Source organism: Zootoca vivipara, chromosome 11, assembly GCF_963506605.1.
Source record: "Zootoca vivipara chromosome 11, rZooViv1.1, whole genome shotgun sequence".
Classification (NCBI taxonomy): domain Eukaryota; kingdom Metazoa; phylum Chordata; class Lepidosauria; order Squamata; family Lacertidae; genus Zootoca; species Zootoca vivipara.
In genome coordinates, this window is record NC_083286.1 from 27,337,769 (window position 1) to 27,350,447 (window position 12,679).

At 41.4% G+C, this 12,679-nt stretch overlaps 1 protein-coding gene across 1 annotated transcript in view; it reads right to left on the reverse strand.

Moving 5' to 3' along the window:
• Nucleotides 1-216: 216 nt before the first annotated feature.
• The window catches only part of FAM81B (family with sequence similarity 81 member B), a 31,717-nt gene continuing 19,254 nt past the window's right edge, over nucleotides 217-12,679 (reverse strand). The window contains exons 6-10 of the mRNA XM_035099724.2: nucleotides 10,736-10,865; nucleotides 8,227-8,333; nucleotides 6,558-6,693; nucleotides 2,520-2,715; nucleotides 217-569 (exon numbers count right to left, since the gene is read on the reverse strand). Coding sequence (XP_034955615.1) covers nucleotides 436-569; nucleotides 2,520-2,715; nucleotides 6,558-6,693; nucleotides 8,227-8,333; nucleotides 10,736-10,865 — 703 coding nt within the window. The 3' untranslated portion in view covers nucleotides 217-435. The remainder of the gene's footprint in view (nucleotides 570-2,519; nucleotides 2,716-6,557; nucleotides 6,694-8,226; nucleotides 8,334-10,735; nucleotides 10,866-12,679) is intronic.

Consider the following 12,679-nt stretch of genomic DNA (forward strand, 5'->3'; position numbering starts at 1 on the left):
TTATATGTAGGTGTCTGTTTATATGAATAGCACCTGTATCTGATTTTAAAAATACAATGCAAAGATTCAGTAGGCCTGTTTATAATTTCTGTCTGAGGCTAGAAAACAGACTTTCATGGCTTTGAGAATTTCAGAATGTAACAATTACTGTTTAATAATCAATTACCAAAGTAGACCAAGCAATTGCTTATACAACAATTACTGACAGCCCTTACATTTTATTTTTTCCAAAATATAAATTCTAATGTAGGAATATGATTCAGATTGATTTGACTTAAATTATAGACATTGCGACATTAATATACAATACTAATCTCCTACGGAGACATAAGAAAACAAGCTTGATATAGTAGAATTCTTGACCTTTTTTTTTTTTTGCAATCTCTTACACACTTTCCCAAGATGGACTAAATGCAAATGTTTTAAGAACTGGGATCAGTCTTCTTGAATTTCAGTTATCTTCCGCCGTATCTTTTTCATGTCTTGCTTGAACTTTTCTTCTTCGAGTTTAAGCTTTGTTGTCTGTATTTGTTTAAGTGCATTGAGCGAGTCACGGATTGACTGAAATCCTGGTAAATAGCAAGCATGGTTAGGGTGAAAAAAACTTGTTTTAATAACACATTTTTCTTTTTATAAAAGCTACTGAACAACCATTTACCTACATACTACCTGTGCTAAAGTTTGCTGAATTAAATCAGTTTCATCTCTTCCAATGAAAGTGCAATAATAATTACTTTCAAACTCTTTGTTGGAGGATATGACCCTACCTAATTTTTTCTTATGTGCTGTGAGCAAAATTGCAAATTTAAGGCCAGGAGTAGCCAATATGGTCCCCCCCCCCCAGATGTTTCAGACTCCCTTGGGAGGTTGTGGACTCTCTTTCAGTGGAGTTTTAAAAGCAGCAGTTGGATGACCATCTGTCACGAATGCTTCAGTTGAGATTCCTGCATTTCAGGGGGTTGGACTAGATGACCTTCGGGGTTCCTCCCAACTCTACAATTCTATGAACTACCATCAGCCCAGGCCAGCATAGCCAATAGCCAGGAATCGTGGTGGGATGTGTGGAGTCCAAAGCATCTGGAAGGCAGCATGCCAGTTACCCCTGTGTTATGTGATACCACACTCTGGAAAACCCCAAACTTTGAGAGAAGGCTTTTTGTGGGGTGTCAGGAGCTGTTCATTGAATAGGAGAGCTTTAATGATTCTCATGCTTGAGCATAGCAACTGCTTGCACTGGAATGCTCACTCATGGAAACATAAGGGGGCCACTGCACCCTTCCCTATGCCCAACCTGGCAGGGTTGTAAGCACCTGATGCATGTCAGGGGTGGCCCCCAGTCAGATTTGAGTCCCACCATACTTATCAACCAGCAGTTGGGCTGCTTGATTCTGGATACACACCCAATGCCTTGGCCAAAACCTACTTACATCTGTAATCAATAAAGTTGTGGCCTAAAGGTAAAGGTACCCCTGACCATTAGGTCCAGTCGCGGACAACTCTGGGGTTGCGGCGCTCATCTCGCTCTATAGGCCGAGGTAGCCGGCGTTTGTCCGCGAAACAGCTTCTGGGTCATGTAGCTAGCATGACTAAGCCGCTTCTGGCGAACCAGAGCTGCGCACAGAAACACAGTCGGAGCGGTACCTATTTATCTACTTGCACTTTGACGTGCTTTCGAACTGCTAGGTTGGCAGGAGCTGGGACCGAGCAACGGGAGCTCACCCCGTCACGGGGATTTGAACTGCCGACCTTCTGATCAGCAAGCCCTAGGCTCTGTGGTTTAGACCACAGCGACACCCGTGTCCCAAACAAAGTTGTGGCCTAGTTCAACCCAATACCAATGCCTGGGTCTTATTTATGGTTGGCCCCTCACTGGGTCACAGGCATCATGCGCCTGAGTATGCAAACACGCCATCTTACTAGGATGGAACCCAGGGAATTTGTTGTCGGTTTGTTGCTTTTACTCCATTAACCAGAGGTGAGAGATTTGGTTCTTGAAGTTGTTCCCCAAACGAGCAGGCTCATAATTACAGGAGAACTCTTGTAACCCTTCCTGGTTATTCACAGGGATGCATTTTTGTGGGCAACCAAGGCGGCGGTGGCGGCTGCTACAACTACAACTGCCCAATGGCCAATGTGCGCACAGGCACCGTGAGATTGTTACTGCAAATAATGGTCCACCCACAGATAAGGTAACTTACTACTGCTTTGTTGCATAGTAAATGTGACGTACCTTATAGCCAGTGGGTACCCCCTGATTGGGAAGTGCGACTTGGGGGAAAAGGACCAGAAATAGGTAGCAGAGTTATTGTGGATTTCAGTTATTGTCAGAACAATATGCAATGGCTTGATTTCGACATTACTGGCAGAAACATCCTTCACCAAGCTATGAGGGGGTTATGAAGAGCGCGCAGAAATATGAAATTTCTGGTGTAATTTGGTAAGTACACCTGATTGGAGGGTAAGGGTTCTTAATAGGTTTCTCTATGCATTTCCTTAAAGAAACCCGCCAAAAATCTTACCTGATCTGTATTCACTTTGGATTTCCTCCAGCTCATGCCACATCAGTTTTTCAAATCTAGCAATCCTTGCATGAAGCTTATTTTGGTCATTTTTCACTTGGTTCAGCTCTGCGTTAAATTGCTCTGTTTTATCAGTGCTTTCTATTCTTTTGCAGAGGAAATAATAACCATCATCCGTTTTCTTTTCCACTGTGTCCTTTTCAAATAAAGATTTATGATAAATCAATATAATTACACAATTTGGAACCGTTTTTACTGCCTCCCACAAAACTACATCTGAGTTACCTATTCTTTCCCATAAAGACTATAAATATTTTAAATTCTACAGGATTATGTTTGTGGTGTTAGGGGAGGGAATAGTACCTCTGGTGGGGGACACACTATGCTCCTTCTGAGGTAGTTTGTCCACTTTCAGTCCCTACCCTGCACTCGGCTCTCACCTGTGGCTCCTAGAAGCTGTCCATGAGACAGCAGCCACATCCCAGGAATGGCTTTGACTGGTTGGCTAAACCAGGTCAGGATAGCCGATGGCTCTCAAACCCTTGGTGAGTTAGGGGGCTTCCCCTACATGCAAAGACAGACTCTGGTGGGATTGAGGAGACGAGACCAATATTGGGTCCAGCGGTCAAGAAGGCAGTTTCTGCATGTGCTGTAGAGGGAAGTGAGGGGCAGATGGGATTCATCAACCTGGGAAGGTAGCCCATCTAGGAGAAGGAAAACCTTGACCCTAAACATCTGCTATTTTGTGGGATATCTTTGGGAGAAGAAAAGGCTAAGGAGTGAACACAGTCGCTAAGGCAGTTGAATGGACCCTTGTACGCCTCCTTCGGGCAGCACCTGCAGCCAGGCCGGTGCCAAATATATCACTGCTTTCCTTTGTGCCACATCAGCGAGACTGAAAGGAGGGTGTCCTCCTTGTCTGGGCAGCCCAGGACCTCCATACACACTGCCCAGAAATGCAACCCCAGAGAGACCATGGTTTGACTTCACCCCCCTACCCAGAGCTGCACTCTGTTGTCTCAAGACAGATGGATGCCAATAGAGTTCTATCCAACATTATGGCAATAGAATTTTATTCAACATTAGTCCTACTTAGATAAGCTGTAAGCCGCCCAGAGTGGCTGGGGCAACCAAGTCAGGTAGACAGGGTATAAATAATAAAATTATTATTATTATTAGAGTAGATCCATTTAAGTGAATGGATGTAAGTTAGCCATACACATTAATTTCAGTGGGTACTAATGTTGGGTGCAACACATTTTTATTTCAGTTTTTAATCCTAGTAGACCAGGGTCTGTAGATTTTTATTACTTTGATAAATTTTTCAGCTGGCTCAGTTTTATATTAGATTGCTGTGGTTTTTTGGTGCTTTTTGTCCTTTTGGTGAGAGGAATCTTCCATTTTATTTTCTTCGCATTTCTGTTCCACCAATATGCTTCAAAACAAAACAAATAAACAGATAGGCACCTGCCTCAATTATATGGGGAAGTGTCACTTTCAGGCAGCGGCCAAGAACTTGTGTTGGGCTAAAATGAGACAGGGTGGGGTAATAGTTATATAATGTTGTTCTAGGACTGGGGAGGCAGGTCTTCTAATTGCCATTATGCTCCCTGGGACAACCTTGGGACCGCTCACCATCCTACAGCCTAACCTACCTCATAGGGCTCTTGTGAGAGTAAAATTGACTTGTGGGGAGAAAGGACATGGGAACGATGTATGGCCACCTTGAGCCTCTTGCAATAAAGGTGAGATATAAATGCGAATAAAAAAATTAAAACTGCATCATGGAGCATGTTAAGGACACATTTTATAATAATAAAATGTGTGCCTCCAGGCACTCACACAGGACCTTCACTGCCTTCACTGGTTCTGATTTGAAAGAGAGGTAGAGCTGGGTATCATCCGCATACTGATGAACACCCAGCCCAAACCCCCTGATGATCTCTCCCAGCGGCTGCATGTAGATGTTAAAAAGCATGGGGGAGAGGACAGAACCCTGAGGCACCCCACAAGTGAGAGCCCAGGGGTCTGAACACTCATCCCCCACCACCACTTTCTGAACACGGCCCAGGAGGGAGGAGCGGAACCACTGTATAACAGTGCCCCCAGCTCCCAACCCCTCTAGATGGTCCAGAAGGATGTTATGGTCGATGGTGTCAAAAGCCGCTGAGAGATCCAGCAGGACTAGGAAACAGCTCTCACCTTTGTCCCTAGCCCGCTGGAGATCATCATCCAGTGCGACCAGGGCAGTTTCAGTCCCATGATGAGGCCTGAATCCCGACTGGAAGGGATCCAAATGGTCCACTTCTTCCAGGCGTGCCTGGAGTTGTTCATTTTGAAATAGCAAGCAGCCATACTTAGACACGGGTGGCGCTGTGGTCTAAATCACAGAGCCTGGGGCTTGCTGATCAGAAGGTCAGTGGTTCGAATCCCCGCAACGGGGTGAGCTCCCATTGCTCGGTCCCAGCTCCTGCCAACCTAGCAGTTCGAAAGCACGTCAAAGTGCAAGTAGATAAATAGGTACCGCTACAGCAGGAAGGTAAACGGCGTTTCCGTGTGCTGCTCTGGTTCGCCAGAAGCGGCTTTGTGACCTGGAAGTTGTACGCCGGCTCCCTCGGCCAATAAAGTGAGATAAGCACCACAACCCTAGAGTTGTCCGCAACTGGACCTAATGGTCAGGGGTCCCTTTACCTGTATACTTAGACAATGCTCAACCACTTAACGAGAATCTTGCTCATTTATACAGTGCATTTCTTGTTGCCTTTGCTCTATTAACAAATAGAAATGTGAATTGTTAATAGTGGTTGCAAGCAATCCAAGAAAGTCTTTGAATATCTACTTGGGGCAGCTGAAATGAAAGATCCAGTCATCCTCTCATTGTGGTACTCTAGATATCTCCATTATCCTCTCCCATCAGCGATGAAATTAACTATGGCCAAAGGAATGTTCACCCTGTACTTGTTATTAGGGCAATAATGATTATTAAGAGAATGAACCTCCCCAAACCTGTCCTGTTAAAGGAAGGAGACAGTTTCTTCCTTGAAAATTCAAAGCAATCCAGCACTTGATATTTTTTGAGATTGCCAACATTGACCTTGATGTTTTAATATAGGAAATGTGACATTTTAAACTTGCTATATAATGTCAATAATTTAGGCTTAGCAGTTACTAAGATTTCAGGCTCTTGTATATAAGAACTGGATGTCTTTCTCCTGTGATGTGACTTAATGAAATGAATGTTTCCAGCTGCATCCAGAATTTTGTGTGAGACATTTAATTCAGATAAACACTGAGAGCCCTAATCCTGGAACAAGGATTTCCTGAAGCTAAACACTCAACTTAAGTGATTGCATGGAGCCAGGAACTCTTCTACTGCCAAGAATCTAAACTAATTTAGAATGTCGCTCATTGAAAAGTAGGCACTTTGCCATCCCATAGCTGCCAAGTTATCCCTTTTTTTAAGGGAAATTCCCTTATGCTGAATAGGCTTCCTCGCGAGAAAAGGGAAAACTTGGCAGCTATGTGCCATCCATGGGAGGCTTATTAAAGCCACTGTGTTAAGATTCTGCTTGTGATGCAAAGTATGATACCCATAGTGGAAGGTAATTTAATTTTTTATGATGCATGTTCCATTTAATAAAAGTAGAATTTTACCACTTGACAGCACTATGTTGAGCACAAGGGCTAAAATATTGCCCAATATCAGATCTCTGATAGTAATATTTGACCCCCTTATACTCAGATTCCTTTCATGTGCATTTGCTTTGCCTCTGCCCATTTTCCCTTCTCAGTTTATCCTAAGGGAACTCTCTCCCAATTTTCTCTTTGCCTGAGTTGTCCCTGCTCTCCCCAGTTCCCATTGCTTAAAGGGACACTATTCCACCTATGTGTGCCGTGAAAGTATTTAAGCCAATCTCAGTTTGCATTCCTTGTTGGAAAATCCTTCATTATGGGTACTTTCACAAGGTCTAGGTTCTAGTAAGTCTTCCTAGGGTCACTGTAACATCCATTAGAAGTAATAATTCTAATTATACTTACCAGTCTTTCTTTCACTGAATAAATACACTGATTTATGAGGCAGGCCTGCTCTTGCTCAGATTTCCTCAACTCATTTTCTATCCACTTCCGCTGGTTTTGGATTTGATCCTTAAAGTCATTTAAAACACCATTTATCCTAGCATTTAAAGATACCATTAGTGAATATTTATGCAACACAGTATGATAACTATATCCAGTTAAATTTGGAGACCTATCTCTATCTGTCCAAAAAAACAAAACCCTCAACCTTTACATTTTAAGGTGGCTGGAATGTTACTAAGCTATATCTCACACAGGCCTTTTTATATTGTCTAATTTTGTGTCTGCTAAATATAACTCTCTCAAGGCAGTCAATTTTCATGTGTGGCAGCATCGATCAATCAAGTAAATATAGTCACCACAGAATCACATTTGAGATATATTTTGAATTCATTCCATATGCTTCCAAGTTTTGTGAAGTTCTGTATGTGAGATGAAATTCCTGACTTTCTGCTCAAGGGTGTAGATATCAGCGTAATACTTGGACCCACGTGTATTCCCAAATAAGAAGCAACTAAAAAAAGCAACAACTGACATGAGTCATTTGATTCCATTCATTTTTCAGTATAATATGTTAGCTTATGAACACAATTTCTGAGCTAGAAAACCCAAAGACTTAAAAAGAAAAAAGCTGAACATAACATCCAGCTATGCAACAGGTGGGTGGAAGTATAAAAGGCCAGAATAATTCTGAGAAACAGAACTGGCTGAGAATATGAAATCTCCAAAGCGCAGCCTGAGGATCTGAAACGCAGGCCTAGTTAGACCATCCTGAAAGTAAGAGACGAAACGCCTTGATATGAACAGTGACAAAGCATGAGCCAGAGATGGGAGTCTCTCTGTGGGAGTGTGTACCTACATATATAACATCAGCAATAATTGGTGAAGTGACTCAAGGCTATGTTTTACTCATAGCTGAATCTATGTGATTTGTGGTTCACTTTAGCATGACTCATGTAGTTAAGTTTTGAATTTGTTATATATAGAAAAAGAGTCACAGAAAATCTAAGAAATTGGCAGGGAAAACCAGAAGCCCTGTGTAAAGAGACCTTAGTGTGGAGTGAAAAGTTGAAAGAGGTGGCTCACAAAAAAATAAACCTTGAGCCTCATAATGCGTTCCCTCCCCCCCCCCATAAAAAGACATTTCGCATTAATGTCTCCAGTAAGCAAAGTTATTGTTACATTTCTGAATACTTCCGCACATTAAAACAACACAAAACAAAACAAAGAAAACACTTGCACACACACAAAAAATTAAACCATCAAGAAGGGGGCTAGGCGAAATTCTTTCTCCCGGATGTGCTCAATTTCTATACAAAGGGATTTATAAATGCAGGGAAAGAAGGTGCAAACATCTTTGCACATGCATAATCTCTGGGCTATGGTTCATAATAAATGGCTACAATAAAGGGAGAAAGTGCAATTCTTCCTTTGCTTTTTGAGGGGCAAGAGTATCTCTTTGGCCATTTACTCTGTGACCAATATTCTTAGGTTTCTATCAAACTTTTCTCACAAGTTTGTCAGGATTCCCAAAAGCATGTAAATAAATGTTTCTGTTTTGCTCTCTCATAACAATTCCATTGGCCTAAACTAGGTGTGCTAATGTAGTTAAAAAGCTTCCACCACCTACTTGAGATCCAGGAGCTGCAATTCATGGTGTTGATTTCCTTGTACTGCCTTCAAATTTGAGTTTTGCTCGGAGTTTGAAGTGTCAATCTTGCCTAAAAGCTGCATTACCTAATAAGAATTCAACAGGGAACACTATAAGGCAGAATTCCAGCACTTACATTAAATACACATTATTGCTGCAGTGAGTGGGAAAAGCCAGAATTTTCAACACGCCCATTCTTAAAAGCTTTTCTCAGAATTAATTTAACTCAGTAATAAAGGCTTGCCATCAACTGATACACAATAATTTAGTACCCAGCAGAATTCCTCTGATTGAATTATGTGTATAGACAACTCTTAAAACCGAGTGAATTTAGTGTGGCTTTCAGGAGCAGTTATAACTGACTAAAATGTTAGGGTCATGATATAGTTGAAGAGTACATAAGGGTACTTAGATAATATTGAGGAAAAATCAGTTTTATATTTGGGAAATGTATCCTGAGGTACAACTGCTCTACAATTAACTGCAGGCCATGAATGAACAAAGCCAGTTTAGTACTTTTGAAGGGACAAAGTGTGTGAGATTTTTAGTGTTAGCTGTTAATACTCTGTTTTGCATTCTGAACTTGCTTGTTATCCAGGGAGGGCTGTATCGTGATTATTTCTGGATGTGTAGCTAAGCTCTTTTCCTGTTGAGCTTTTATTTGTCATTTCCCCCCCTGCTTGGTGTCTCTCCATAGGAAAAGACTAACTTTGTTTTTACATTCTTTGGTATTCTGGTATATGAGATTAATGGTATGGATTTATTCTATTTTACTTGGATTGTGGAAGCATCATTTTCTGCCAAGAGGAAGACAGTTTTGAAACATGCCTTTGACCACATCTTACAATAAGGATATGTCAACAGTCTTTATCTTACATACTTGTCAAAGAACGACAGAATTATAGAGCTGAAAGGGACCTAGAGGGTCACTTTGTGCAACCTCCTGGAATGCAGGAATCTCAGCTAAAGACAGGTGGCCATCCAACCTCTGCTTAAAATCCTCTAGTGAAGGAGAGCCCACAACCTCCAGGGTATTTCTCAGTGATCAGGACTGACTCCAGGTGTAAGGAGGCTCTTGGCAAAGTGCCCTCTATGGGAAACCCCCACCCCGCTCCTATGTTGAGAGGCCACCATGAATGTGGCTTTACCTGGTAACAGCGGTGAATGCCTAAACCAACTACTATTAATTTCTCACAATTCCCTTGAGTGATACAATTGTTGATGCTCTGTGGGAAGCTTTGGGCTGTCTATCACTCAGTAAGTTGGGTGGGTGGAAATCCAGGGGAGGCACCAGCAGTGGTGGGCCCTGTCTAATGCTGAAGGGTGCCTGGTGCTGACGCTGGTTTTGGGTTACAGACCTATATATGTCAAAACAGGTAGAGCTAGCAAGCAATAGCATATCTCCTTATTGATATGAAAGTGTAATCCACTGTTGTATATTACTGTAATAAGTCTCCACATGCTCAGTGGCAGAGTTGAGGCAGCTGGCAGCAGTCACCTTTATGAGCACCCAGCTCATTACCTCAGAACAGTTTGGACGCTGCCTTTTTGCCTCCTTTCTGTAAGGCCCTGAATGCCTCAGAGCAGGTTAGTACAGTAGTAAGGTTCCCTTTAAAGTTTAAAAATGAATTGTGGCTTTCCTCAGCAAGTTCCTTGCTTGTTGATGTTTTTGTGTTGCAAAGGGCTGTAAATTTCAGTTCCCGAGTGCCAGCTTCTTTGAGAGAGAGCTGCTGTGGAACTGAAGTGAACAAGAAAATGCTCTGTCTTCATCACTTGCTAACCGCACCCAGATTTCACATATCAGAGATTTACAGAGAGGGTTTCCAGGCAGGCTTATGCAACTTTTCTGTCTTTATTTTTTTTGTATGATTCTTACATTATTTTGTTTATCAAAAGGTCTTTATTAAGTGTCTCTGAAGGGATTCACACATAGGTAAATCAAAACACCAAACAGAAGCATATACCTGTAAATAAGGTTTTTACATAATTTTAGGACACTTACGTGAATTATAGCATTAATAAAACAGAGCACTGTTCTCCCAAAGTTATTTCTTTCAGGTTGTGTCGCCACAAAACCTTTTCCTAAAGCTTAATCTATATGCTGGTTGGAAGGGCAAGTTGCCTCTTCTCTGTGTTCACAAACAATTTTGTCCTATTAATATAGACATTCCCAGACTGAGCTTTTGACCCCAAGCATGAGCCTCAAATGCACAAAACACTGAAAATCGGGCTCCTGTAAGATTAAATCTAAAATTATTTTGGGATTTCAATCTTTTTTTAAAAAAACAACAACCAACAACAACCTGGAAAAAACTGTGTAATCTTACAACTCCATTCTATTAATGTTAATAAGTTTATACACCTTTATACAGTGTTCAGTTTTCAGTACTGAAGAAGTACTACCTCTTGCAATATTTATTACTGTATTAACAATCCAATGGATTCTTTTAAACAAACCATAGGTAACACTAACCACAGTTTGACTCACCTTCAACTCCAAATTATTAGCATAATTTTCTACAGTAGACTTGATTGCATGAATTTCTTTCTCTTGTTTTGAGATCTCATGCCTGATGATATTTATATCTCCAGAGAGTTTTGCAATGCTGGCATCACATCTGGAAGCAAAGGTAGATGACACAATGCAAAGTAGTGTTAACAGGGCCCCAAAATTCCCACAGCCCCATCAATTCCTGACACCATCTCTCACTTAGAAGTGCATCGACCCAAACCTTTAACTTTCCTCCATAAGGCAGAATCCATACACCATGCACTTAGCTCTTTGACTCTTACCTAAAGACACCCCCTCCAATCAATTCATTCTATTTGAGGCTGCCTTTGAAGAGTATCTTGAAACTACACTGGTGCAAAATGTTAACCAGATCAGTTGCTGTAACACCCGGTCTGCACAATAGCATTGGTTTCCATGTTCATGTTATTTTGTTAGGCAACATCAAGGGTTGCAAATATGGAGGACATCATTTGTGCTCCCGGGCACAGAACCAAGAGGCTGAGCTTTCTTTTTTAAGATAAAAAAATAAGTCTATAGCCCTCTTAGAAAGTTAAGAAGCAAATCATGTAGATACCCTAAGAAATTTCTGTGAAATGAGGCAGCCTGGCTGTTCCTGCCTACCAGTGCTTTTAGCCAATGGGTGAATAATTGCTATGATTCAAAAATGAGTTGTTTGGATACAAGGAAATTGGAATCCATGGGATCCTAAAGAGATGCCGGCACACCCATCCCTTATTGCACTTTTCCTAGTTTACTCTTATTTTCTAATCCTTGGCGGCTTCATAGTTTCTCCTTCTGTTTTTCATAGCAGCAAGGATGCATTTTTTTTCCTGGTGGATGCATATTGCTCTACAGGAGGTAAAGTACAGGTGCTTATTAAGAATTTACTGTATCATTAACTTACAGCACAATGCTATGTACATGTCCACTCAGAAGAAAGTCTCTGTGTTTAATGGGGCATATTTCCAGGTAAGATGGCAGCCTAGGTTTTGGTTTTGGTTTGGCACTGGGGAAAACTGGGTTCTTGTGCCTTGCTGGATGCAGGAGAAATTGGAGTTCTTGGTAAAGTCCAGAAATAAACAGTAAATAGCAAGAACTCAGGCCAGAAGAAAAATGGATTTCAAATATATCTTCACAAGGTTTAATTTGTGTAATGAAGAGTTCAAATAGGAATCAATCCCAGTATAGTAGGCAAATAAATTCCAGTAAAAATCAGGACAAGGCCCTGTTTCAACAATTCTTTGTCAGCAAAGATTCACAGGTCAGAGTGTACCAAGTCTGTTTGCCTTGCTAGCTCAGGCTGTTTGCAGAAAACAGACTTGGTACACTCTGACCTGTCAATCTTTGCTGATGAAGAATTGTAGCTTTTAGACGTGTAGAGACAGGTCCTAAGCAAGCACAGTAACAGCTTTTGTACTAGAGGTTTTCCAGTATTTCAAATTAGGCTAGCTCAACGTTTCCCTAAGATAACACTAGTAACAAGCAATATGCAAAAAGTGCTCATAATGCGGTATAAATCATTGCCTTGTACTATAGCTTAATCTAAGAGCAATTACTCATTGAAAATTGACTGCTTAAATACAGCTACTAAAGCCAGCCTTTATTGCCGGAATGTCAGGAGGTTGTGCTGAGCCTAGAGATTTGTGCTCGCTCATCTCACTCTCACAAAAAGGTGGAATAAATTGGCCTTACTTTAATAAAATAAACCAGGGAACTAACACTAATTATTTAGATCACTACTTGCTCTGTTAATTATATAGGAAAGTGGCACATTTTAAATTGTTTATCCCCTACAGTTCCTAAGACGGTGTTTCAGTGCCAACCTTAAGGCCAGAATATAATGCACACTCTTTGAGACACTATTCAATATGCAGGCCAAGTTCAATAACTACTCTGAAAGGGGTGATCTTGTGGCAGATG